Source organism: Aethalodelphis obliquidens, unplaced genomic scaffold, assembly GCF_003676395.1.
Source record: "Aethalodelphis obliquidens isolate GAN/ISIS:26980383/991018 unplaced genomic scaffold, ASM367639v1 scaffold27, whole genome shotgun sequence".
Classification (NCBI taxonomy): domain Eukaryota; kingdom Metazoa; phylum Chordata; class Mammalia; order Artiodactyla; family Delphinidae; genus Aethalodelphis; species Aethalodelphis obliquidens.
The window spans coordinates 23,207,287-23,233,114 of NW_020837971.1; the positions used below are offsets into that span (position 1 = coordinate 23,207,287).

At 44.7% G+C, this 25,828-nt stretch overlaps 1 protein-coding gene across 1 annotated transcript in view; it reads right to left on the reverse strand.

Annotated features, from left to right (window-relative positions):
• Window positions 1–2,362: 2,362 nt before the first annotated feature.
• SPMIP7 (sperm microtubule inner protein 7) overlaps window positions 2,363–25,828 on the reverse strand; it is a 56,467-nt gene continuing 33,001 nt past the window's right edge. The window contains exons 6-9 of the mRNA XM_027124178.1: window positions 18,585–18,626; window positions 17,225–17,332; window positions 7,288–7,395; window positions 2,363–2,557 (exon numbers count right to left, since the gene is read on the reverse strand). Of these exons, the coding sequence (XP_026979979.1) occupies window positions 2,434–2,557; window positions 7,288–7,395; window positions 17,225–17,332; window positions 18,585–18,626 (382 nt within the window). The 3' untranslated portion in view covers window positions 2,363–2,433. The remainder of the gene's footprint in view (window positions 2,558–7,287; window positions 7,396–17,224; window positions 17,333–18,584; window positions 18,627–25,828) is intronic.

Below are 25,828 nucleotides of genomic sequence, written 5' to 3' on the forward strand. Positions count from 1 at the left end.
ATAGTTGCCACCATATCATCTATTGAAAAAAATCTGTCCTGGGCTCAGGGGTTTAAAATGATTTCTTTATCTGTCCATTTCTAGATTCTCTCTTCTGCTCTCCCATGACTGTCATATTTTCCATAGTGTTACACTTGTGTAACGTTTTTACAATATTACGCTGCAATATGTTTATCTGCTAGAATAAGCTCATTCGTGTGCATTTTCTCTTCCAAGTGAACTCTTTAATAATTTCCGACACTCTCTTCCACCTATGCTTTACAAAAGCTGCAGAGGTTCTCTGTGTCTGTGTCATCCCTGGTGATAAATGAAAGCTGAGGCGGTAACACTGTAGGGAAGACTGGGCTTGGGGACAGCAGCGGCGGGCAAGCGTCAGAGTAATCCAAGACCAGAATTCAGAACCTGGAGAGCAGATGCAAATCCCTGAAGCTATCTTCCTTGATTTTTATGGTTTTCAGTTGAACTGCTGACCATGGAAACCCAAGTCATACAACTTGCACTTGGAGGTAAGGGCCACGGACACTGGTGTTGCTATGTTGGCCTTGGACTCTGGATCTGTGGTGAGTGGGGTTTGCATTTGAGCTTCACAGGTGAAAAATCTGAGCCAGTTGTTGTGAAAGTGAAGAGCTGCCATCTCTTTTCTGGATGTGGTCCAGGGATGCTGCGGACCAAGCCAGCAACCTTCTAGAAGCAGCTTTGGAGGTGCTCAGTGCTCTGATGGGTGCCCAGGGACCTGCACCGTGGAGGATGGAAACAGTTATCACAGGCTGCAGGGTGTTAGGATCGGGTGCTGCTGGTGCCCCGCCATAGAAAGGCCCAGAATGATAAACAGGCGCCTCGGACTTGGAGCAACAACTCCTCCTGACAAAGTGACCTGCCGGGGATGTTTACCGCAACTGTGATCTCAGGTCTCTGAATTCATCTACCCCCTGGACAGGGCTCATCCTTCCCATCTGTGTTTGGGTGAGAATCTTGCAGAGGTGAAGATTTTTGCTTTAGTCCGATTTTTTGATAGAATTGCTCTTTCTGAAAATAATTACACTGCACGACTGGGTTCAGGTGAAGCCATTCCTTTTCTGTGAAGGCAAGTCAGCTCCGCAGGATGGTTGGAGGGTGGACGCCTGCCTTCCTGTGCATCCTGGCAGAAAAGCAGTGTGCAGGGGGGGTCTGCAGTCAGCATCTAGGTCTGTAGAGGTGTCAGCTCAGGCAACAGATGAGTCCCAAGCCAAAACAGGTGATTTTGCCCTTCCGATGGGAAAGCAGGGCCAAACTACCCCAGGTGATTTACGCATCTGTTTGGAGTTCTGTGGGATCCCTAGCTCATTCTGAATCTCTTGGGAGAAGGAGAAGTCATTCTGTCTCTGTTTGTGTGTTTTTTAATAACTCAGGGAAGGTTATTCGGTGTGCTGAGAAATGGAGTGGCCAAGGTTCTAAACCCGGAAAGCCTGGGTTCTAGTTCTAATTCTGCTAATTATGAGCGTGTGACCTTCAATCAGTATTTCCCTTCTCCTAGTCTCAGTCTGCTTATTCATAAAATAGCAAGAGATTTGAAAAATGCCTGCTGTGGGGTTGTGGATCAAATGTGCTAAGATTGGGCTTCCTGGTGGCGCAGTGGCTGAGAGTCCGCCTGCCGATGCAGAGGACACGGGTTTGTGCCCTGGTCCAGGAAGATCCCACATGCCATGGAGTGGCTGGGCCCGTGAGCCACGGCCGCTGAGCCTGCACGTCTGGAGCCTGTGCTCCGCAATGGGAGAGGCCACAGCAGTGAGAGGCCCATGTACCGCAAAAAAAGAAAATAAAAATGTGCTAAGGTTTATGCAAGCTAACGGGATCTACAGACATGTGGATACAAATATAACCACGTGTGGGAGGATGGAGGGATCCCACACAGCCCGCATCCATGCCTGAGAGGTTCTGGAGCTGGAGCTCCACTTGGTCATGGCCCAGCCAGGCCACACGCTGACCCTAATGTGGTTATGTGTGGTCACTCTTGCCTCAGACCCCCACGGAGCCTGGGGTGCTCTTGTCTCTCAGGAAGAGAAACACTGGAGCCAGGCGAAGGCCGGCTTCTGTCTTCTGTATCACAGGCGCTGTCCCCATGCGATACACTCTGTGTGAAAAGAATGCCCCTTTCTCTCTTCATATTCAGTTTTCTCATCGACAGCATACGGGCCTTGGACTGGATAATCTGTGATCATAGAATCTGTGATCTAGGCTCCACCGTTAGAATTCCCCACATGAACCCCAGACCTCTAGGTAGCCTGGGGGCTTCCAGAAGACCTTGGCTGCCATCCTGGAATGGTGGCACCACCAAACCTTGTCCAACTTATACAGACACACTGGGAACGTGCTTTACCTGATTTCTTTTATTTCCCCATTGTACTGTGCATGGCGCCTCCCCAAGGCTCAGGTGTCACTCAGGGCAGGTCCCTTTTAGTAGCCTACTGTTTCCTTTTCCTTCTTATTGAAGGGGTTGTAGGGTTTCACAGTTGTGACCATTCTAGACAGTGGCCCCTGATGACGGAAGAGGTCAACTGCCGTTTCTCTCCGTAAGATGCTGTAAGGGAATGGAGGGGAAAAAAGACACATAAAATAAAATAAAAGCATATAACCTCATCTATCCTCCAACTAATGATACACACGTCGGGGTGCAGGGGGGCAGGGAGAGAGAGAGGAGGAGCACAGAACAGAAAGAAAATGGTTAGTCCTTGTGTGTATTGTTTCCTTTATTTCATTTATTTGCATTCAGTTCATTGATTGCATTCTATGCATTCTATTGCCATCAGTTTCATTGACTGAAAATCTACTTTGTGCCTAGAATTACAGTAGGTGCTAAGAATACAGAAAACACAGACAAAGGAGGTGAGGCTGCAGAGAGGCAGCTGAATAACCCAGGGCTGCCACACAAAGCCTCCGTGGGGGTGGGCTCAGGGTGTGAGGGCACCCAGAGGCAAGGTCACCTTTCGGGGTTGGGGAAGGACATCCACCCACTGTCTATGTCAGGGAGGAATCAGGAGGGTCACAGTAAAGGCCAGCTGGTGCAAAGGTCAGAGTTCAGGGAGACAGGAAGATGGGAGGGCATGGAGCATGCCGGCGGGGCTGGGAGGGGGAGAGGGAGACAAGGGCAGAGGCTGGAGGGGCCCCGTGCAGGGCTGAGCGCTGGCTTCACCCTGCAGGTGGGGTAACCTGGTGGCTCCCTCATGATACGCTCAACCCACACCTTAGTCTGCTCGTCTCTCCAATGGAAATGATGCCCTACCAAGTTTCTGCTGAGAATTACAAGAAAGGAAATAACCGTGAAAATGTAGAATACTATGCATGTAAATGACGCTTTCCAAACACCTGTTGTGTCCAGAGGTGTCCACCTCAGCATGGACCTGGGTCACGCCATCTCTCTTGAGCAACTGCACACAGCCTGTAGCGATTCTCCCATGAATCTGCTGCTACTTGAATCACACACACACCGCGATGCTCATATGGGGCAGAAGTTATAGAGGACACGGCAGATGAATCTCAAGCACGCTGTTTTTATGCTGCGATTATCATGAAGTAACAATAGTTTTTTCTGATGTTGTGAAAAAATGCTGTTGAAATGAGAACTCCTGCTTCTGTGAAGGTTGAATTCTGGTGTGAGGGATGCACAGGAAACACTGAGCTGTGATGGAAACAGGAGTGGACGCCCTACCTTCAGACCTGGAGACTCACAGCATCCCTCTGACCCATCTCCTGCACCCCGTCTCCCTGCCTTGAACCCCTGTCCCATAATCCCTTCCCTGCTCCTTTGCCTCTCCTCTCAACAGTACCCATCCTAGGGCACTGCTGGTGTCCTGCACACCGCCCTCAGCATGTGTTATGGGGGCCGCACAACCCTCCCTCCCTTGGCATCGACATTCAAGGCCTAAGCCACTCAACCCCACTCAACCACCACTGCGGCCCATCGGCCACAAACTCCACCGCAAGTGCGCCATTCTTGCCCTGGGCAGGAAGAGGGGCCCTCAGTCCTTCCCCCGGTTGTCCTGTGGGAGCTCTTCATGTGACTGCGAGAGGAGAGCCATGAGCTGGAGGAGGGAGAGGGCTGGGGGGGCGTGGAGCTGCAAGGGAGGGCAGGCTGGCTGCTCCAGGGGAAGGTCTGATGTAGGGAGGCCCTGGGCCTGGCCAGCCAGCAGCGAGGGAACAGGGTTGAAGGGGAGCTGGAACTCACAGGGAAGGAAGAACCTTTGAGGCAAGTGGGAGGTTGTCTTTCCGGGAGGAAAGGAAACAGGAGTAGTGGTGGGAGTAGCGATTCTGAAGTGGGGGGAGGACACGGGGGTGGTGGTCCACTGGAACAGGTAGGCGGGGGGCCTGGGGAGCGGCAGGGCGGCCCTCTGAGGGGGAAGGTGGAGGGCTGCTGCCACCACGGGGCGGAGCCAGCTTTCCACGGAAGGAGAGCCACGAGGGGAAGCCGCGAGGAGAAGCCACGAGGAGAAACAAAGAGCGCCTGGAGGCCGTCAGCTCACTAAGGGCTCGTGATACTCAACAGACAGAGACTCAGACTCTCACGGCCGCTGGAAGCTTTTAGCGAAGAGAAAACAACAAAAACACATTAAGTGTAGTGTCACAAAAAAGCAGAGGCACTACTTCGCCACGGAGAACCTCAAAGACCTGACTTTTTCTGATCACAGGGGCCAGGACAGGTGCAGACCACTGGCCACCCTGCTGCAGGCCACCGGCCTGTGTCAGCAGAGTGCTGTTAAAAATCTACGCGCCTCCCTGTGCCTTCTCACCGCAGAGCCCCGCTGCCACGTCAGGAGCCCTTGTTTGGGGGGACGCAGGGGTGATCTGGGCTCCCAGCCCAACACGACTCTGTCATTTCGTGTCACATAGTGGGTGACACTGTCTGTGTTTCCAGAGCCGGTGTGCACCCTGAGAATGAGAACCCCAGAGAAGACAGCTCCACGGGTCCTTGGGCCCCACTCTGGGACAGCAGGTGACAGCTGTGTGTGCAGTATGTGTGGGGTGAGTGCAGGGCTGCCAGGGGTCCGCAACCAGCCTGAATCTGCCGTTGTGGCCATTACCCCAAATGGCCTAAAGACTCAGCCTCTTTTCTCAGGTAGCAACAGTGACCACAGTAGGAACAGAAGTAGTAACGGTGGAGGCTAGTTTCCCACGTAGGAATAAAGATTCCTCTGAAATATATTAGGGACTTTGGACCGCTAGCTCACGTGGCGGCAGAAAAACGCCAGACCACAAGGCTGTCGGGGACGAGGTCTGAGAGATTTGGGGTGAGAAGATGGGCTGTGGACAGAAACGGCGACGGGTGAGAACCGGCTGCATTTGCCAGAAAAAGTATCCTCGAGTTTGCTCTCTCCTCGATCGTGAATTGCCCAGACGCAGGGCGTTACCCTGACTTTTCTGGGCAGTAAGTCTAAACGACAGATATAAGGATGCATTTAATTTTCACGTAGTTTCTTTAGGTCCTTCAGAGGAAGTAAAACACTGTGTCTAAATTTCTACCAGCCCTTCCTTTGGAATTTGTGTGACGTTTGACAATGTGTCTTGAGAGAAAACGGACTGAATGCAAAACACCAGCCTAGAAAGCCAATGACCCGCTTTAAAATGTTTCCCACCGGGTGGCCCAGAGATGCCGGCCAGTTGGCAAACTGTCCGAGCTAAGCTCAGTTGACGATGCGCCCCGTCGCCTTGTGGTCACTGCCCTTACCACGCGGCTCTCTACACGCAGTTCACACCGCGGCGGGCGGTGACCTGAGAGCTGCCTCCCTAAGACCCCACGGCTGCACGATGAGGGCTGCCTGGGGCAGGCAGAGGCCTGCCCTCGAGTATCTGTGAGACGAAGCCCACTGCCCCGAGAATCACGGCGTGGACCACCTCCTCCTTTCGTGAAGTCTTCGCTGCACCCACACAGATGCCCTGCTGGCCTGGAGCCTCAGTTTCCTTACCTGTCAAATGGGAAGACAAGAGACCTTCCTCACAGGGTCACAGGGTTGATGAGACCAGTCAGTCCTTACAGGGCAGTGTCCCAGAAGCCCTCAGCTGTTAAGTGACTGTCACTATGAAGACACTGGGCATCCTCCAGGGTAACTGTTTATCCCTCGCTCACCGCTAGACTGGGAGCTCCTTGCAAACTGGGTCTAACTCTTGTGAATTCCTGGCACCGTAAACATTTGTTGACACAACATTTGTTGAATGAACCACACACACACGAGTGTGTGACTAGTGAACTGATGTATGAACTGTGGGCCGAGGTCCACGAGGCCCCGCCACGTCCTGCCTCTCGGGATGATCAGGAAGCCCATCAGGGCAGGAGCTCGGACTCTGCCTGCAGGTCAGCACCCACCAGCCCCCCTGACTGCCCAGCTTCCTGGGTCCCTGCCCAGGCTCTCTCTCCGACGTCACCCTGCCTTTTCTTCTGCATAGCATGTGTCTCTGTCCAAAATCGTTTTAATTCATGTCTTCAGATACTTGTATGCCTCTTTGCTTCTGTCTTTCACGCCAGAACGTAGGTTCCTGAGAGCCTGGAGCTTTCCCGCTCAACCCGGTGAGCACAGAGCCTTCAGCAGTGCCTGGCCCAGGGTGGGTGCTCAAAGAATGTTTCAGGAATGAGTGGATTCTCCACCAAAAAGGAGAAAAGGCACCAATGGAGGTGGGGGGCTGCATTGGTCCCCCTCCCAGATGCACACCCACCGACCCACCACGAGAGCGTATTTACTGGCACGGGGCCAGCCTCTGGACCCCGCATTTGCATCTTCAGAGCTGTGTTATCTTATTTGCAAGGCCAGGACGTCCATAAGACGCTTTCAAATTTGAGGTGTAATGAGCAATAATGCGTTGCTTCTCACTGGCAGCTTCAACACACAGGGTTTGTGCTAAACTCCCATCAGATGTCTCCTGTTTTCAATTTGCAAAACAGTGTTTAAAAATATATATGGCTTTCAACCGAATGTTGTCTTTCGTGAAAAGTAAGGTGGCTATTCACAAGAAGTGAATACGTGTCCCGTGCAGTGTGTTCCATGCACGTTCTGAGGATCATGCAGAAGGGTGATGTGTATGCAGAGCTGAGCCCAAGAGGCAAAGATGCCATCCACCTAAGATGCATTAAACACCTTAATATGCTCCTTTGAGCAGCAACAGTAGGGAATGGACTCTTCTGTCTTTTTGGACCCGACACCCTATTTTTTAAACAACGTAAATGTACTCTCAGTACTGAATGGCTCTTTAATGGGCTAATCATCATTAGGACACCTCCCCACCGCGTATCTGAGCGCACTGAGTAATAGGACTCATACTTACTGGTGCACTCCTGGATCGGGCGAGGGGGTCGTTGATGGACGACGAGAATTTGCTGGATGGGTGGCTGCGAAATGAACCTTACCAGTGTATCCTGGAATATTTGCAGAGCTAAAGGAAAGAGGGCAAGAAAGGAAAGGAAAATAACCATCTGTGAAATAGTCACGGTCACCAGCACCCAACTATGAAAACACAAAGGAGGACGCAGTCTAAAGGTTTTGTCCCACGTCAGGGCTGGAAATCTGGCTGCCAGACAGGAAAGCGTGCAGGCAGGGGCCAGAGATGTGCAGATGACAGCCCTGCTCTAGGACTAAAGAAACTTACTTCAGGTCCATGTTTTTCTACTGTTTCAATTTGCATGTGTTTTACATACATGATTCACAGCTGAGCTCTGTTTTCTAATGAAGGAGGACAGGCTTTCCTTACCAAAGAGTGGACCTGGGTCCCACACTGAGCTCTGTGACACCAACTCCAATATCAGTCACAACTGTGATTTTGTTTTTTTGTTTTTTGTTTTTGATACGCGGGCCTCTCACTGCTGTGGCCTCTCCCGTTGCGGAGCACAGGCTCCGGACGCACAGGCTCAGCGGCCATGGCTCACGGGCCCAGCCGCTCCGCAGCATGTGGGATCTTCCCGGACCGGGGCACGAACCCGTGTCCCCTGCATCGGCAGGCAGACTCTCAACCACTGCGCCACCAGGGAAGCCCACAACTGTGATTTTTAAATAATATTTATGTCTTGCCACCGTTAAAGTACTGATTTCATATAATTTCCTGAAATTGCACAAATTTAACTCAATTCCACTTACTCCTCTGCTTCCCTGGTCCTTTTCCCCTCCAGAGAGAGAGAGAGAGTAAAAGAACAACACGAGAAGGTCTGGCAGGGTTTTTCAGTGTGGGTATAAAGTCCCTCTCTAGAGCGGCAAGCAAACTTCCAAAAGAAATACTTTAGTGGGTAATTCAGAGAAGTGTGAATAATAAGTATTGTTTTTGCCATTTTTACAGCGTATAAAACCCTTTCCATGGATTATTTCCTGAGGAAGAGGTGGGCCCAGTCCCAGAGCCGCTTAAGACATGCAGCCTCACCCTCAGGTGCGAGGAAATGTGAGGTTGAGACTATTTTCAAAGAGCAAGCACACGCTCTCTGCAAATCACAAGGTTCCCTCCAATAACACCCATCGCTGTGAAGTTCAGCTCTCAGGGTCCTCTTGCTGCCATGGCCAGGAGAGCACCAGGGCTCAGCTTGCCGCGGCCACTCCAGGGCCCCTCCTCGGGAGCGTGACATTCCTCTGGCGAGGGTCCTTATCCTCGACGGAGGCCCAGACGCAAGGCGAAGAGCAGCGAGGACCGAGCCCCCATGGAAGGCAGAGGGACGGCTCCTCCGAGGGTCTCCTGGTTTCGTCTCATGCTTTCCACACAACCAATAAGACAAGGAAACCTCCAATCAGCACTGACCGCAGGAGGAATTTCCAAAATATGGAGCTTCAGGGAGGGTGCGGCGTACAGCCAGGGACGGGCAGACAGTGGAGGGCGGGGCAATGAACGGGGTGGGCTCAGGGCCGGGGGCTCAGATCTGGGCCTCAGCTACGAGAGGGGCGACAGTACCAAGCTCAAGGGCATGGGCAGGAGGGAGGCCAGATTCTACTTGTGTCTGTGGGCAGGCACATCCTCTGGTGTCCTTCTGGGCACTGATGACGTGCCCCTGGCATCAGCACGTTACGGGAAATGACGTATCAGGTAGGAATTGCACCAGTAAAGTCCTGTGTCTCTTCCAAGCGCATCAGTCTACGACTTGCTGGCTTGCAGGCAATAAAGCAGGGGACCCCGATGCAGACAGAGTGAAGGGCAAGCACATCAAGGGCAACAGCAGGGTAAGCAGTGCAAGCTGATGGATCTTGTGAGGCCAGGAATATCAGGGAGCCAGGCCTGCCCTGCCCTTGTCTCGGCCAGCTGCAGCCCGAGGGTGCACGTGGCCTCCCAGCGCCCTGGGGGTCAAAGGGATTCAGTGAAGGTGAAAGCAACTGGCAAGTCTTTAGCACTTAGTAGATGCTCAATTAATCGAGCATGTAAGATTGTAAAGAAATAAGAACTGTACAAAATAGGGGCCTGGCAGGCGAGGAATGCAGTTCGTCCAGGACAGGCAGCCTGAGAGAGGTGAAGACAGACAGTGGTTTCCAAACGCTGCTGCGCCCTGACGACTCACGGGGATTTTTAAAAGGTACTGATGCCTTACTCCTACCCCCAGACATTCTGATTTAATTGGCAAGCCGTGTAACCTGGGAATTGGGGTTTTTAATCTCTCCAGAAAACTCCCATGGGCAGCTAGGTTTGGAAGTCTCTGTTTCAGGCTTGTTGCAGGGACCTGGGTGAGTAAACCATTGCTGTCCAATTCTAGGCAGGGCCCTTCAGGTTTTCCCGGAATTTTCTTAAAGAATTGCAGCTGTATGTCACAGAGGTAACAAAAAAATGGGGCAAAATCATTCATGTATTGTGTCTCTCCCCAAACATTCATTAAAGCTTCCATGCATGTTACAAAGGAAATCCCCTTCCTCCGCGCGAGAGGTTTTTTCCACTGCCCCTAAAACACCTGCAGAATGAAAATGCTTCTGAAGTCATAACCTTTCATCAGAGCAGTTAAGAAGTCAAAGGTGGAAGCAAGTGATGTGTCAATCACAAGAAGGGCTTGATATAAAACATCACCCCACTATATGTGCCTTGTGGCATTCAGGTTATTGATGTTAAACGGTATTATACATTACGTTATAATAATGATATTATATTACATCATATCTAAAAATAACACCCATGCACGAGTGGACTGAATTAAAGATAAGCTACTTAGGCCTGAGAAATGAATTCAGTTGCATAATAAACTGTCACATATTTGAAAACGAAAGTCCTCACCCACGCTGCTTCTAAAATCTATTCCATTTAACCCTTTGGCAGGGACATCACAGGGGGACTTTTTTCCGTCTTCAGTGCAACATGTTGACCTTATATCAAGAGGAGAATAGTCTCTGGGGGACACTCTGCAGACCTGCGGCTGATGGGTGACACGATTTTTCAGATGGAAGAAACAGAGATATTAGAGACACGGAAATGTACAGGCTCTAAGAGAATTTCCAGAGCAGTTGTACGTTCAAACCCACTCCCCCATTTAAGGAAAGCGAGAGAAACAGGAAACCATTTAAAGATAAGTGAAGTCTTCATGTTTGCCTTTGCTCCATAGTCTTTTGGACACCTTCTTTGGTGCCCAATTCCCACAATAAGCCTAGAGTTGGTTCACTAATGGGTAAATTTGAATAAATTGTTGCCTAAGTTTACAGCTAATTGGTTTTGCTCAGCAAAGCATAATAAAATAGAAATTAAATAACTTGAGAAATAAAAGGAACTTCAGTAAATCAGTTAGAACGAGGGAGCCCAGATGGTGTGTAATGAAAAGCTAAATAGAACATAAGGAAAACATGGAGGAAACCATGTTATATGTAGACTATAGGTCATGCATACGTGGATTAAAATTCCAGTGCGCACACGTTCTCTCTCTGTACCACAGGCCTGACGAATCCTCACTGAGTGTGCGCCCTTTGTGACACTTAACGTGAGTTGACTGGTTTAAGCTCCCAACACTCTGGGTCGCTGGTCCTGGTATCATGCCCATTTCATAGATGCAGGCACTGGGGCCTCAGAAAGAGTCTAAGTCATGTGCCCAGAGACAACCAAGCTGGCAGGCGGCGGGACTGACCCGACCCAGAAGGCCCTGACACCCAGACTGCCAGCCGTGCCGGGAGAGCTGTGCTGGGTCAGGGTGGTCAGCGTCACTCAGGGTGTGGGTGTAGTGCACATTCAAGCCACGTGGGCCCTCGTTCATCGAGAGCTATTCTGTGTCAAGTACAGATCGAGAAGAACTCAAACAGGCCTGACGCCTGACAGCTTTCACGTTAAGCAGTAAAGTTGTTAAATGCATGACTAGAGGTTTACAGAATCCAGGTGGGGCAAAGACCGCTGATGCAGAGTAAGAGCCAGAGGGTGTGAGAGGGACGCAGAGGGAGGCGCGGGCTCAGACTGCCCCAGGGCTGGCATCGGCCTTCAGGGCTGCCCCCGCCAGCCCTGTGCTCCTGGACACAGGATGGGAGCTTTCTGAACCACCTCTGCCCAAGTCAGGGGTGGGGGGATGTGCAGCTCCCTTGCAGGGGGCTGGGGGCCGGGTTAGCTGGGCCAAGTGCTGGCCCAGTGCACGTGTGGCCAGAGAAGCTGGCGGGCCTGGGAAGGCTGAGGGGAAGGAGGGCCTGGGAACTGGGACTGGTTTTGCTGACCGTTCTGTGAGAAATCTAGATAAGACCAGAGTCATGCTGGCCACTGGGCTGTGCCTCCCTGAATGTGGTAAGATGTGGTAAGATCCCCAGGACCTGCTCAGGAATTAGTGTCACTCCTACCGTCACCATGCTCTAGAGGATGTGCTTCTCCCTCTGTTCTCAGGGAACCTTCCCCTCTGGCATCCGGGAGGGGACATGGAAAGGAGCCGACAGCCCCATCAGAGCAGGGCTGATGCCCAGGAAGCGCTCACTGGCCAGAGGCTGCCCTGGGGACTGAGCGCTCATGGAATGAGTACCTGGGGCTCTTACATAATTTACTCTGCTTCAACCTCCCCATCTGTAAAGTGGGGAGAGAACCTATTCCCGCACCTCTGGCTTCATCACACTGCTTTGAAAAACAAATGAGAGAGTCGATGTGAAAGTTCTCAGAAAAGGCAGAAGTGTGGGCTAGTGTAAGGAACTGCTATTCATAGCCTGTCTTGAACCTGCCTTGTGGTCAGATTTTGTTAAAGGTGCAGTGCACCCGGGACAGGGGCAGGGCGGCCCCTTCTTCCATCTTAGACCTTGGCCCAGGGGTGCCTGGAGGTCACTTTGGACAATTACTCATGATTTGCAAATGCTTCATCAGAGAGACGACAGAGGTAAAGGCACAGTGAATACGAAACTGGGTGAAGTCCTGAAATAAAAGATTATGATTTAGTGGAAGACAGAGCGGTGGAGGCACCAGGCTGGTTTGGGAAACCAAACGGCAAACAGTGTCTGGAAAGCACCGGGTATGGGGTCGGAGGGCGCAGCCTCTGCTCTGTCACCTGGACGTGCCTCTCTCCTGCTCAAGCCCCAGCGTCCTCCTCGTTGGTAAAGGGAGGGGCTGGACCAGCTGAGATGCACATACATGAGCGCCCACGTGGTCCATGGCAAAAGAAAAACATTCTCCCTTTTCTTAGGAAAGGGCAAGGTTCCATGCTTTTGGATCCCAGGTCTGCACAGATCTGCTGTTACACATCATTCTCTAGTCAGGCTCTTTGCACTGATGACTCCTGAATGCTAGGCATTTTCAAACAATGTGGGCCACAAAATAATTACTAACTGAAAACAAACTTCTCTTCCATCTCATTTTATAATAAGCTCTTGCAAAGAATATGGCTCTAGTATTTAAGAGTAGGATGAAAAAACAGATTGGGAAAAAAATGGGGGGGTCCCTACATTAGTCTTACCTTGTTTGCTTGACACAGATTGTGAGTGAGGATGGACTTTTTACCTTTTTTTTGTGTGTGTGTAATTTCTACTCAGTGCCTGAGCTTCAAGAACTGTTGAAGCCAGTGGATATCGTGGATTCTAGCTCCTAAACTAGGCCCAAGTTAGAAGTTAGGAACCTCAGTGGAAACTGAATTAATGTCTTGAGTTCCTTAACTAAATATCTTTTAATAACTGGCCCATCACTACCAAATCAGAAACTATTTTATTAATTTTAATGAGAAAACTCATGCAACAATTCTGCTCTTAAGGATTTGTTCTATAGAAATGGATGCATAAAACTGTGCAAAGATATATGTGGAGGATGTTTACTGCTGTATTTTTTTTAACAATAGGAAAGATTTTAGTAACTACTCGGCCTACGTAAACTATGATATAGCTTGTAGTGGAATATGACGCAGCCATTAAAAAAGATTTCCAAAGCCCTGCATAGAGCCTGGGAAAATGTCCATTGCACCTGTCGACCCAACACCGCCCCACACTCACATGCACACACAGCGACATGCAGCTACCTACAGGCAGAAATTCATGCACGTTTGGCGGTAAAGTCTAAAACATGTATCACTTTTCAACACTGGCCCTGAAAATGAAAGAGGTATTCTGCTTTTGACAAACATATTTGAATGGTTTTTATAATAAACACATTTGGAAGGAAAAGAATATGCTATTTGGTGAGCTTTAAGGCTAGCATTGAAGGTGTGTGTGCATACACATTGCACATAAACTCTGGTTCCACTGTAAATTTTTATAATACTTCCAGGAAAGGATTTTGTAACATGCTTAAAAATGTTTATATATTTTGACCTCATAATCCATTTCAAGGAGTCTCCCTTAAGTAAATAACTCCAAATTAGAAGAAGATTCACTTAAAGAGTGTTTGACAGCATTATTTATCATAGCAAAAAATGGGAAGAATTTACATATGTAACCTAAGTGAACTAGTCAATGACAGTACATCTACACCAATAAAAATCATGATGAGTTCATAATAACATGTACCCATGATGATGTTGCAATGTTAAGGTAGTAAAAATTATATATGTAATATGATCATAGCTATATAAATATACAGATACAAGATTCAGGATGACAGATGGAAATATGTCAAAATATTAATAATGCCTATGTTTCTGTGTAAAAGTTTAGTTATATTTTTATTGTTATTAATTTTTCCCATACTTTTTTCTATAACGATCAGATTCAGTTCTACAACTTTAAAAGTTATTTTTAAAACTATTAGTATAGGGCTTCCCTGGTGGCGCAGTGGTTGAGAGTCCGCCTGCCGATGCAGGGGACACGGGTTCGTGCCCCGGTCCGGGAAGATCCCACATGCCGCGGAGCGGCTGGGCCCGTGAGCCATGACCGCTGAGCCTGCGCATCCGGAGCCTGTGCTCCGCAATGGGAGAGGCCACAACAGTGAGAGGCCCGTGTACCGCAAAAAAAAACAAAAACAAAAACAAACAAACAAAAAACCTATTAGTATAATCACCACCAATACATTGGGCATGTCGAATGAGATGGTGGCCAGAATACAAAATCAACGAATGAGGAAAATTTGAAAACATTTACCCTTTGGGGAAATTGGTGATTCCAACCACCTGAACCCAAGAGGCAGTAGCCTTGACTCTGTCTGCAATGCGGCTTCCACTGAAGGATTCGGGGCAAGTACAGCTCCTGTCCTAATTGTCACGGGTTATGAGAACCTTAAAGATGATCTCATAAACGTATTTCCCTTTAAGAAAGTTTAAGATGAGGAAACAAAGGAAGAGTCATATTTGCTTTTGAATAGGATGGTACTCTACTGGGCACAAAGCAAGTTGACGTGTTTCTGGGTTTTGGACCTTATGCAAATGATGTCATGTTGTATGCATTCTTCTATACTTTGCTCAGTGTGGTACTGTGGAAAGGACATAACATTTTGTTTAGAGATTCAAGTATATGTAGCCAAACTATCAAGCAAAGCAAGCAAAGGATAAGCACAAAGTCTGATGTGATGACTTCTGGGTTGGGGAAGGAGACCAAGGAGATGAGGTTGGGAGGAATATACAGGTGGCTTAAAAGATACAGTACTATGTCCTTAGCTAAGCCCGGGATGCACAGGCATTTCCTTGTTATTTTGCTTTATATGTTACATATGACACTATACATTTTGTATCAATACCTCATAATAAAAATGGAAAACCTTTCTTTGTGTTAAAAGGTTAAGATTCTGTTAAAAAAATGAAACCTCATCCAAAGAAGAAACTTTGCAACCTCGGAGGCCCTCTAGTGGCCAATTTGGGGAAGTACAGTTAATGTCCAATTCTTTTACATAATCCATTCAATTTCCTTTCCTTAAAAACACTAATTAACAGCAAGATGAGGTAGAATGCCTGCTCCCAAATTTACTTAAGTTAAATGGTATGTTCTACATCAAATTTTTAAAATGCTGCCAGACTGCTCTTTACTATCCTTGAAGAATGACCCAGAAGAATACATTTTATTCTTTAGCAAGAATGTTTCATAAAACATTCCAAAATTCAGATGTACATTTCAAAGGAGAAATAAAATTTTATGCCAGTAGGATATTTTCAGTTGGGTTTATCCTCATACTCTTTCCTGAAAATTTTTTAGAACTGCCACGTTTAATAGCAATAATTTCCTTGCAGAAATTATGGAAGAATCATAACCAACGAACCCTTCCTCAGGACTCAGCTAAAACATCACAGCCTTCAAGTCTTGTGGGTGAAAGTGACCTCTCTGTACAACTGAGATCAAAAGCACTAAGCTCACGGCTCAAGAGACTCACTCCACGCTGCTCTATATTATCATTGTTGGTGAGCAGAGCTCACCGGCCCTGCAGGTTTGCAAGCTACGTGAGGGCTAAGTCCTTGTCACAGTACATGGAATATTTTATGTATTCTCTCCTCTTTTTTCTTTCTTTTTTGTTTTTGGTTGAAATGAATCAACTCATTTAATTCTTCAATGCAATAAGTTACAGAAATATATTTTAAAACCAAATTTAGTTTTGAAACATATTTTAGTTTGGCCAACTAGTCAAAAGAATTAGAGTCAGAATATATAACACAGGGAGATTCAAAATTATTATAGGGTGTAGAATAGGTCTGAAGGACAGCCAATGTGAAATTTAGCTATTTCGTCTCATGGACACAACTGATGTTTAAAGAAAATAGAAAGCAGCTAACATTTAAAATACTGTCGTGATTCACACTATAGGCTTGCAGGACACCTACTGCAAGGTTTTCAGTCACCACAGAAACTGATGGGGTAACAGCCATGATGTGTAGCAGCTCAGTGGCGTAATGAAGAAGATGTGGTACGTATAAACCACGGAATATTACTCAACCATAAAAAGGAATGAAATAATGCCCTTTTCAGCAACATGGATGGACCTAGATATTATCATACTAAGTGAAGTAAGTCAGACAAAGACATATCATATGATATCACTTATATGTGGAATCCAAAAAGAGGGTAGAAATTAACTTATTTACAAAACAGAAATAGACCCACAGACATAGAAAACAAACTTATGTTTACCAGGGGGTAAGGGGGGAGGGATAAATTGGGAGATTGGGATTGACATATACACACTACTTTGTATAAAATAGATAACTAATAAGAACCTGCTGTATAGCACAGGGAACTCTATTCAATACTCTGTAATGACCTATATGGGAAAAGAATCTAAAAAAGAGTGGATATATGTGTATGTATAACTGATTCACTTTGCTGTACACCTGAAACTAACAACATTGCAAATCAGTTATACTCCAGTAAAAATTAAAAAAAAAAAAAAGAAGACACAGAATGTCAGCTCCCTGTAGTGTATCCTGTGAATCCTAGGGAAGGAATTTCTGAGGCTCAGTAGTTCCACTGGTGAAAGTGAATATATACATACTTTTTGTATATATTATATATATATATAATATATTCATAAAACATAGCATGTAAAGATATATTGCGTATATATGTAGGCACTCAGGTTAGTCAGTGCTCAAAACTATAACCTCCTTTGTGAGAAACTACAGTCCTTTCAGGTACCTTTCTTTCAGGTATCTTTCCTCTTAAGCCGTGAGCAGCACGAGGCTGTTTTTTTTTTTTTTAATTTTATTGAAGTCGAGTTGATTTACAATATTGTGTTAATTTCTGCTGTACAGCAAAGTGACTCAGTTATACACATATACATTCTTTTTCAGATTCTTTTCCATTATGGTTTATCCTGGGAGATTGAATATAGTTCCCTGTGCTGTACAGTAGGACCTTGTTGTTTATTCAGGGCCGTTTTTTAATTGCTCCATTCATTGCAAAGCCCATGACCATGTTTCCTCCTGAATAATAAAGTGAGGGGAATAATCATAAGTGGAACTCACCAACTTGAGCTCGTATAAAGAATTTCAGAGCTGCGAGGCTTGGCGAGAGATGTGACGTCTCCACAGGGGTCGTCAACGTCATCAGCATTTGTAGAATGCACGCAACCACTGTTAGGATGAAAAGAAACATAGAAAAAATAGATGAACATATCCTAACTTGCAAAGGAAATCTTGCCAAAATAGATCAAAATGCAAAAAATTAACCACGGTGATGGAACAATTTGCCTTAAAAAAAATAAAGTAAGGAGACTTTCTCTTTTTTAGAGTGAGAGCAACAGCTGGTTTGTGTTTTTGAGCAAAGAAGCAGCTGCTTCTGCAGCCCTGAGCCAACTCCTCCCTGGAGCTTGGAGGCAGCTGGGGCAAGGCAGAGATGGGTGTCTCCATAGCTGAGGGGCCTCCTGTGGGGACAGAAACGGGGCAGGTGCCTGGGGTTGTGGGCAACTGGCGATGTGCCTTCGGGGCCAATTAGTCCACGGCAGTGAGAGGGTGTCCTGCAGGCACTTCTGGGGCCACTGGTAGGAAGGTGAGTCAATTCTACTGTGGGGTAGGAGAGGCTGGAGTAATGAGGGGGGAGGGTAGAGATGAAAGGCCCAGATTCCTCTGTTTGCTTGGATTTACTTTGTTCCAAGGTACTGTGATCTGAATGTTTATGTCCCCCCAAAATTCATACGTTGAATTCCTAACATCCAAAGGTGATGGTATCAGGAGGTGGGAGGTACTTGGGTCATTAGTATTCTTATAAAAGGGACACCACGAGCTTCTTGCCCCTGAACCGTACGTGGACACAAGTCTGTGACCCCTTGGCCATCCCTACCTTCCAGCCTCCAGAACTGTGGGAAAGAAACGTCTGTTGTCTACAAGCCACCCAGTCTGTGCTATGTTGTGACAGCAGCCCAAGCTGACTAAAGCACAAGATTTTTTCTCCAATATAAAGCAGAGAAGACCCCAAAGGGTGGTGACGCACATCTGTGCCACCCACGGAGAGCCAAATTTAAATAGAAAAGCAAGAGATCGCATTTCCTGCCCTTAGCTTTGGCGAGCACATTGTAGCTTCCACACCAAGTGTAAAAGTCTTTCTTGTTGACAACACCCAATATTAGTAGCATCCAAGGTATTTTATTTCATAAAATAACTAATTTGGGAACACCGAAGATACTGCTCCCCCTTTCTTTCTCTTATTAAAATCTTTAACGCATTTTTGATGAAATTCCTGACAGGCAGCATGCTAGGAAAACATTAGAAATCTGTTAGAAAGCGTAAGCTGTTTCAAAAAGTGAATTACAAACATGAGTGAACTGAAAGCAACTACAATTTAGATGTAAATCTAGTAATTTTTAAAACATTAAGAAACATTACTTACGTATAGAGAGGAATGTATTTGCTTCTGGAACTTGGACTCACACTTAGAAAAAGAGAAAACATAGGCAACTGAGTTATCGACATTAATAAACATCACGATTAGAGTATTTCTCTTATTAAAAAAAGTCTTCAGAGATATCCCATAGAAATGGGCTTCCAAAAGTTGGTAATTTTAAGCAGAAAAGATTTAAAGATGTAGTTTTTAAGTGATGAAAGTCAAGCACAGAACAAATTCACTCCAAACAGCCAAGAACACGTAAGTCCTTGTTGACTCTTACGATTTAGCTCCAAAGCCTCTTCTCCTGGGTTTTTCTTTGCTGTTTTTGTCCTCAATGGTTAGACATGTCATATTTGGCAAAGCTGACCTCTCATTTTCTTAGACACACAGAGGGTCCACATTTGACTGGCTCTTACTGACCATTTAGTGTAACTCTCCATGGTGGAGAGGCAGCGACTGTGGCCCAAAGGAGTTCAGTGACGTACACAAGATTGCAGTTACTTAGGGCGCTTAGAGGAGCTTGGGTTTATTGTGTACTTTCCCTGCTCCAACCCTAGAATCAGCCATTTTTCCAAGGATCTCACAATGTCTTTTATTGGAGAGTGGCATTTTAAACCAATATTTTGGAGCTAGACATGCTTCTGGCTGCTTGAGTGTCCCTGCTTCTAGGCCCTCCCAGCGGACAGAGCTAGGAATATCTGGGTGTATTTGAACCCGTGTGTATCCATATATCTACATATATTTCTGTATTTACTTTCTGCAATATATATATATATATATATATATATATATATATATAAAGGGACACCTCAGAGATATTATGGGTTCGGTTCCAGATCACGGCAATAAAAGTGAATATCACAGTAAAGTGAGTAACACAAATTTTTTGATTTCCCAGTGCATATAAAAATTATGTTTATACTAAACTGTAGTCTATTAAGTGTACAATGTCATTATGTCTAAAAATGTCCATACCTTAATTTAAAAATACTTTACTGCTAAAAAATGCTAACCGTAATCTAAGTCTTCAGCAAGCTGAAATCTTGTTGCACTAGTAACATTAAAGATCACTGATCACAGACCACCATTACAAATATAATAATAATGAAAAAGTTTGAAATATTGTGAGAATGACCAAAATATGACACAGAGATGCAAAGGGAGCAAATGCTGTTGGAAAAACGGCCCCGATAAACTTGCTCGAGGCAGGGTTGCCACAAACCTTCCATTTGTAAAAAACACAGAACCTGTGAAGCACAACAAAACGAAGTGTGCCTGTAAACATGAGTTCGTGGATGCCCCCAAGTCTAATCAGCACCACGGGGCTCATTCTCCGCCTTCTCTGACAGTGTGAGACCTGCCTCTCACCATCTGCCAAAGATTTACTTTTTGTCACATGTAACAAAATGTGACAAAAAGGCACAAGTCACACTACATGTTCTTACATGGAGTATACATGTAAGAAGTTTAGAATTGCCAACCTGTTTCTTGGTGAGAAACACATATACCAAGTAGAGTACAGATAGTACTTACATACAGTTCTTTTTGTCATTAGCCTTACAGCTCTGTGTCAAAATACTATTTCCAAGTTTATGAAGGTCCAAATTTAGGATCACTCCTGTTTTCCCCCATCCACTTAAATGTAGTTATGTCATTTGTTTGTAATACAGATTCACTTGTTACCTTCTGAATTCCATCCTGGATTTTCCCACCATCCTGGTATACATTTCTCTCTCTTTCTCTATTTTTTACTTTGCATTCAGTACAGTTTGTTCTCTATGGTGTACAGAGAGTTCTATGGGTTTGAGAAATACTGTCATGTGGCCAGCACCACAGAACCATATAGAACTGTTCCATCATCCTAATGTTTGTTTACAGGCTCTTTGTCTTCAACGCTGTCCCCCTCCCCCAAATCCTGGTAGCCACTGATCTACTCCTACCCTTGTAGTTTTGCCTTTTCTAGAATGTCATATAAAAGGAATCATGCAGGGCTTCCCTTGTGGCACAGTGGTTGAGAGTCCGCCTGCCGATGCAGGGGACATGGGTTCGTGCCCCGGTCTGGGAGGATCCCACATGCCACGGAGCGGCTGGGCCCGTGAGCCATGGCCGCTGAGCCTGCGCGTCCAGAGCCTGTGCTCCATAACGGGAGAGGCTGCTTTCATTGAGCAAAATGCTTTTTAGATTCATCCATATTGTTGTGTGTTGCGTTTGTTCTTTTTCATTGTGTAGCTCTACTCTAGTATCTTTATCCAATACGTGTTTTTCCATTCACCTGTTGAAAGCAATCTTGGTTGTTTCTAGGTTTTGAAGATTATGATTAGAGCTGTTATGAGCATTCACATATAGGTTTTTCTTGCTAATGGGAGCAGCATTCACTAGGGGTAGGCTCCAAGGTGAGTGGATCCCTCAGGAGTTCTGAGATATGGCAGAACTGACTAGGACTTACAGCTTTTAGTTCAGTAGATGATTCATCATTAAAACAATAAATGCAATGGATGCATAGAAACTGGGTGAGCTATTTGCCATTTTACCACATGACATGTAAATAGAAAGATGCTAATAAAGTTTTTCTTTTCTTTTCTTTTTTTTTGGCTGTGACACGTGGCTTGTGGAATCTTAGTTCCTCAACCAGAGATTGAACCTGGGCCCATGGCAGTGAAAGGGCCTAACCTAACCACCATGGCAGTGGTTAGGTCGAGTCCTAACCAATGGACTGCCAGGGAATTCTCGCTAATAAAGTTTTTTTATTAGCACTCACGTAATATTAAGAGTTAGCACCAGCAATTTATATCTTTATTCTTTTAAAAGATATTTGAATGGGATTATCAACTATTCCAGCTTGCTGTGTTTATAAGGAACTTGTATTTTGAATGTTTTAATCTTTGATTTAAATTATTACCATTCAATTTATACATTGGAATCTATTATTTTTATTGGGGTGTTTTATACCTTTGGTTAAACCACTTTTTAAATAATCTTTATCAAAACTTTAAATACTGATTTTAGAATATGGCTCAATAAAATCAGTTTGCTGACACGACTCAATATTTTTCTCAATACTGTCATTACTTGCAATTCCAGATTCAACATTTAAACTTGATTATGATTTTGCATATTTCCACGTCACTACACTTTTTTATTCTAAAATTTTTAAAAAATCCTTTTTTTAACATCTTTATTGGAGTATAATTGCTTTACAATGTTGTGTTAGTTTCTGCTGTATAACAAAGTGAATCAGCTATATGTATACATATATCCCCATATCCCCTCCCTCTTGCATCTTCCTCCCTATCCCACCCCTCTAGGTGGTCACAAAGCACCGAGCTGATCTCCCTGTGCTATGCGGCTGCTTCCCACTAGCTATCTATTTTACATTTGGTAGTGTACATATGTCAGCGCTACTGTCTCACTTCGTCCCAGCATACCCTTCCCGTTCCCCGTGTCCTCAAGTCCATTCTCTACATCTGCTGCCCCTAGGTTCCTTAGAACCATTTTTTTTAAGATTCCATATATATCTGTTAGCATACGGTATTTGTTTTTCTGTTTCTGACTTACTTCACTCTGTATGAGAGATTCCAGGTCCATTCACCTCACAACTAATAACTCAATTTCGTTTCTTTTTATGGCTGAGTAATATTCCATTGTATATTGTAATATTATAATATTGTAATATACAATATATATTGTAATATATGTTGTAATATTCCATATATACAATATTCCATTGTATATATGTGCCACATCTTCTTTATCCATTCATCTGTCGATGGACACTTAGGTTGCTTCCATGTCCTGGCTATTGTAAATAGTGCTGCAATGAACATTGTGGTACAGGTCTCTTTTTGAATTATGGTTTTCTCAGCATATATGCCCAGTAGTGGGATTGCTGGGTAGTATGGTAGTTGTACTTTTAGTTTTTTAAGGAATCTCCATACTGTTCTCCAGAGTGGCTGTGTCAATTTACATTCCCATGAACAGTGCAAGAGGGTTCCCTTTACTCCACACCCTCTCCAGCATTTATTGTTTGCAGATTTTTTGATGATGGCCATTCTGACCAGTGTGAGGTGATACCTCATTGTAGTTTTGATTTGCATTTCTCTAATGATTAGTGATGTTGAGCATCCTTTCATGTGTTTGTTGGCAATCTGTATGTCTTCTTTGTAGAAATGTCTTATTGAGGGCTTCTGTCCATTTTTGGATTGGGTTCTTTGTCTTTTTGTTATTGAGCTGCTTGTATATTTTGGAGATTAATCCTTTGTCAGTTGCTTCATTTACAAATATTTTCTCCAATTCTGAGGGTTGTCATTTCATCTTGTTTATGGTTTCTTTTGCTATGCAAAAGCTTTTAAGTTTCATTAGGTCCCATTTGTTTGTTTCAATTTCCCGTACTCTAGGAGGTGAGTCAAAAAGGATCTTGCTGTGATTTATGTCATAGAGTGTTCTGCCTATGTTTTCTTCTAAGAGTTTTATAGTGTCTGGCCTTACATTAAGGTCGTTAATCCATTTTGAGTTCATTTTTGTTTATGGTGTTAGGGAGTGTTCTGATTTCATTCTTTTACATGTAGCTGTCCAGTATTGCCAGCAGCACTTATGGAAGAGGCTGTCTTTTCTCCATTGTATATTCTTGCCTCCTTTATCAAAGATAAGGTGATCATATGTGCATGGGTTTATCTCTGGGCTTTCTATCCTGTTCCATTGATCTATATTTCTGTTTTTGTGCCAGTATCATACTGTCTTGATTACTGTAGCTTTGTAGTATAGTCTGAAGTCAGGGAGCCTGATTCCTCCAGCTCGTTTTTCTTTCTCAAGATTGTTTTGGCTATTCAGAGTCTTTTGTGTTTCCATACAAATTGTGAACTTTTTTGTTCTTGTTCTGTGAAAAAGGCCATTGGTAGTTTGATCGGGATTGCATTGAATCTGTAGATTGTTTTGGGTAACATAGTCATTTTCACAATGTTGATTCTTCCAATCCGAGAACATGCTATACCTTTCCATCTGTTTGTATCATCTTTAATTTCTTTCATTAGTGTCTTATAGCTTTCTGCATAGAGGTCTTTTTTCTCCTTAAGCAGGTTTATGCCTAGGTGTTTTATTCTTTTTGTTGCAATGGTAAATAGGAGTGTTTCCTAATTTCTCTTTCAGATTTTTCATCATTAGTGTATAGGAATGCAAGAGATTTCTGTGCATTAATTTTGTATCCTGCTACTTTACCAGATACACTGATTAGCTCTAGTAGTTTTCTGGTACCATCTTTAGGATTCTGTATGTATAGTAACATGTTATCTGCAAACAGTGACAGTTTTCTTCTCCTTTTCCAACTTGGATTCCTTTTATTTATTTTTCTTCTCTGATTGCTGTGGCTAAAACTTTCAAAACTAAGTTGAATAATAGAGGTGAGAATGGACAGCCTTGTCTTGTTCCTGATCTTAGTGGAAATGGTTTCAGTTGTTCACCATTGAGAGCAATGTTGGCTGTGGGTTTGTCATATATGGCCTTTATTATGTTGAGGTAAGTTCCCTCTATGCCTACTTTCTGGAGGGTTTTATCATTAATGGGTGTTGATTTTTTTTTTTTTTTTTGCGGTACGTGGGCCTCTCACTGCTGTGGCCTCTCCCGTTGCAGAGCACAGGCTCCGGACGTGCAGGCTCAGCGGCCATGGCTCACAGGCCTAGCTGCTCCGCGGCATGTGGGATCTTCCTGGACTGGGGCACAAACCCGTGTCCCCTGCATCGGCAGGCAGACTCTCAACCACTGCTCCACCAGGGAAACCCGGGTGTTGAATTTTGTCAAAAGCTTTTTCTGCATCTGTTGAGATGATCATATGGTTTTTCTCCTTCAATTTGTCAATATGGTGTATCACATTGATTGATTTGGGTATATTGAAGAATCCTTGCATTCCTGGGATAAACTCCACTTGATCATGGTGTATGATCCTTTTAATGTGCTGTTTGATTGTGTTTGCTAGTATTTTGTTGAGGACTTTTGCATTTATGTTCATCAGTATTACTGGCCTGTAGTTTTCTTTTTTTGTGACATCTTTTTCTAGTTTTGGTATCAGGGTGATGGTGGCCTCGTAGAATGAGCTTGGGAGTGTTCCTCCCTGTGCTATATTTGGGAAGAGTTTGAGAAGGATATGTGTTAGCTCTTCTCTAAATATTTGATAGAATTCTCCTGTGAAGCCATCTGGTCCTGGGCTTTTGTTTGTTAGAAGATTTTAAATCACAGCCTCAATTACAGTGCTTGTGATTGGTCTGTTCATATTTTCTATTTCTTCCTGGTTCAGTCTTGGAAGGTTGTGTTTTTCTAAGAATTTGTCCATTTCTTCCAGGTTGTCCATTTTATTGGCATAGAGTTGCTTGTAGTAATCTCTTATGATCCCTGTACTTCTGCAGTGTCAGTTGTTACTTCTCCTTTTTCATTTCTAATTCTATTGATTTGAGTCTTCTCCCTTTTTTCTTGATAAGTCTGGCTAATGGTTTATCAATTTTGTTTATCTTCTCAAAGAACCACTTTTAGTTTTATTGATCTTTACTATTGTTTCCTTCATTTGTTTTTCATATCTTTCTGATCTGAAAGATATGATCTGATTCCTACTGCTAACTTTGGGTTTTTTTTTTCTTTCTTTCTCTAATTGCTTTAGGTGTAAGGTTAGGTTGTTTATTTGAGATGTTTCTTGTTTCTTGAGGGAGGATTGTATTGCTATAAACTTCTCTCTTAGTGCTGCTTTTGCTGCATCCCATAGGTTTTGGGTTGCTGTGTTCTGATTGTCAGTTGTTTCTAGGTATTCTTTTATTTCCTCAGTGATCTCTTGGTTATTTAGTACCATATTGTTTAGCTCTCCATGTGCTTGTACTTTTTACAGTATTTTTCCTGTAATTGATATCTAGTCTCATAGTGTTGTGGTAAGAAAAGGTACTTGATAAATTTTCATTTTCTTGAATTTACCAAGGCTTGATTTGTGACACAAGATATGATCTATCCTTCAGAATATTCCATGAGCATTTGAGAAGAAAGTGTATTCTGTTGATTTTGGATGGAATGTCCTATAAATATCAATTAAGTCCATCTTGTTTAATGTGTCATTTAAAGCTTGTGTTTCCTTATTTATTTTCATTTTGGACGATCTGTCCACCGGTGAAAGTAGGGTGTTAAAGTCCCCTACTATTATTGTATTACTGTTGATTTCCCCTTTTACAACTGTTAGCATTTGGCTTATGTATTGAAGTTCTCTTATTTTGGGTGCATAA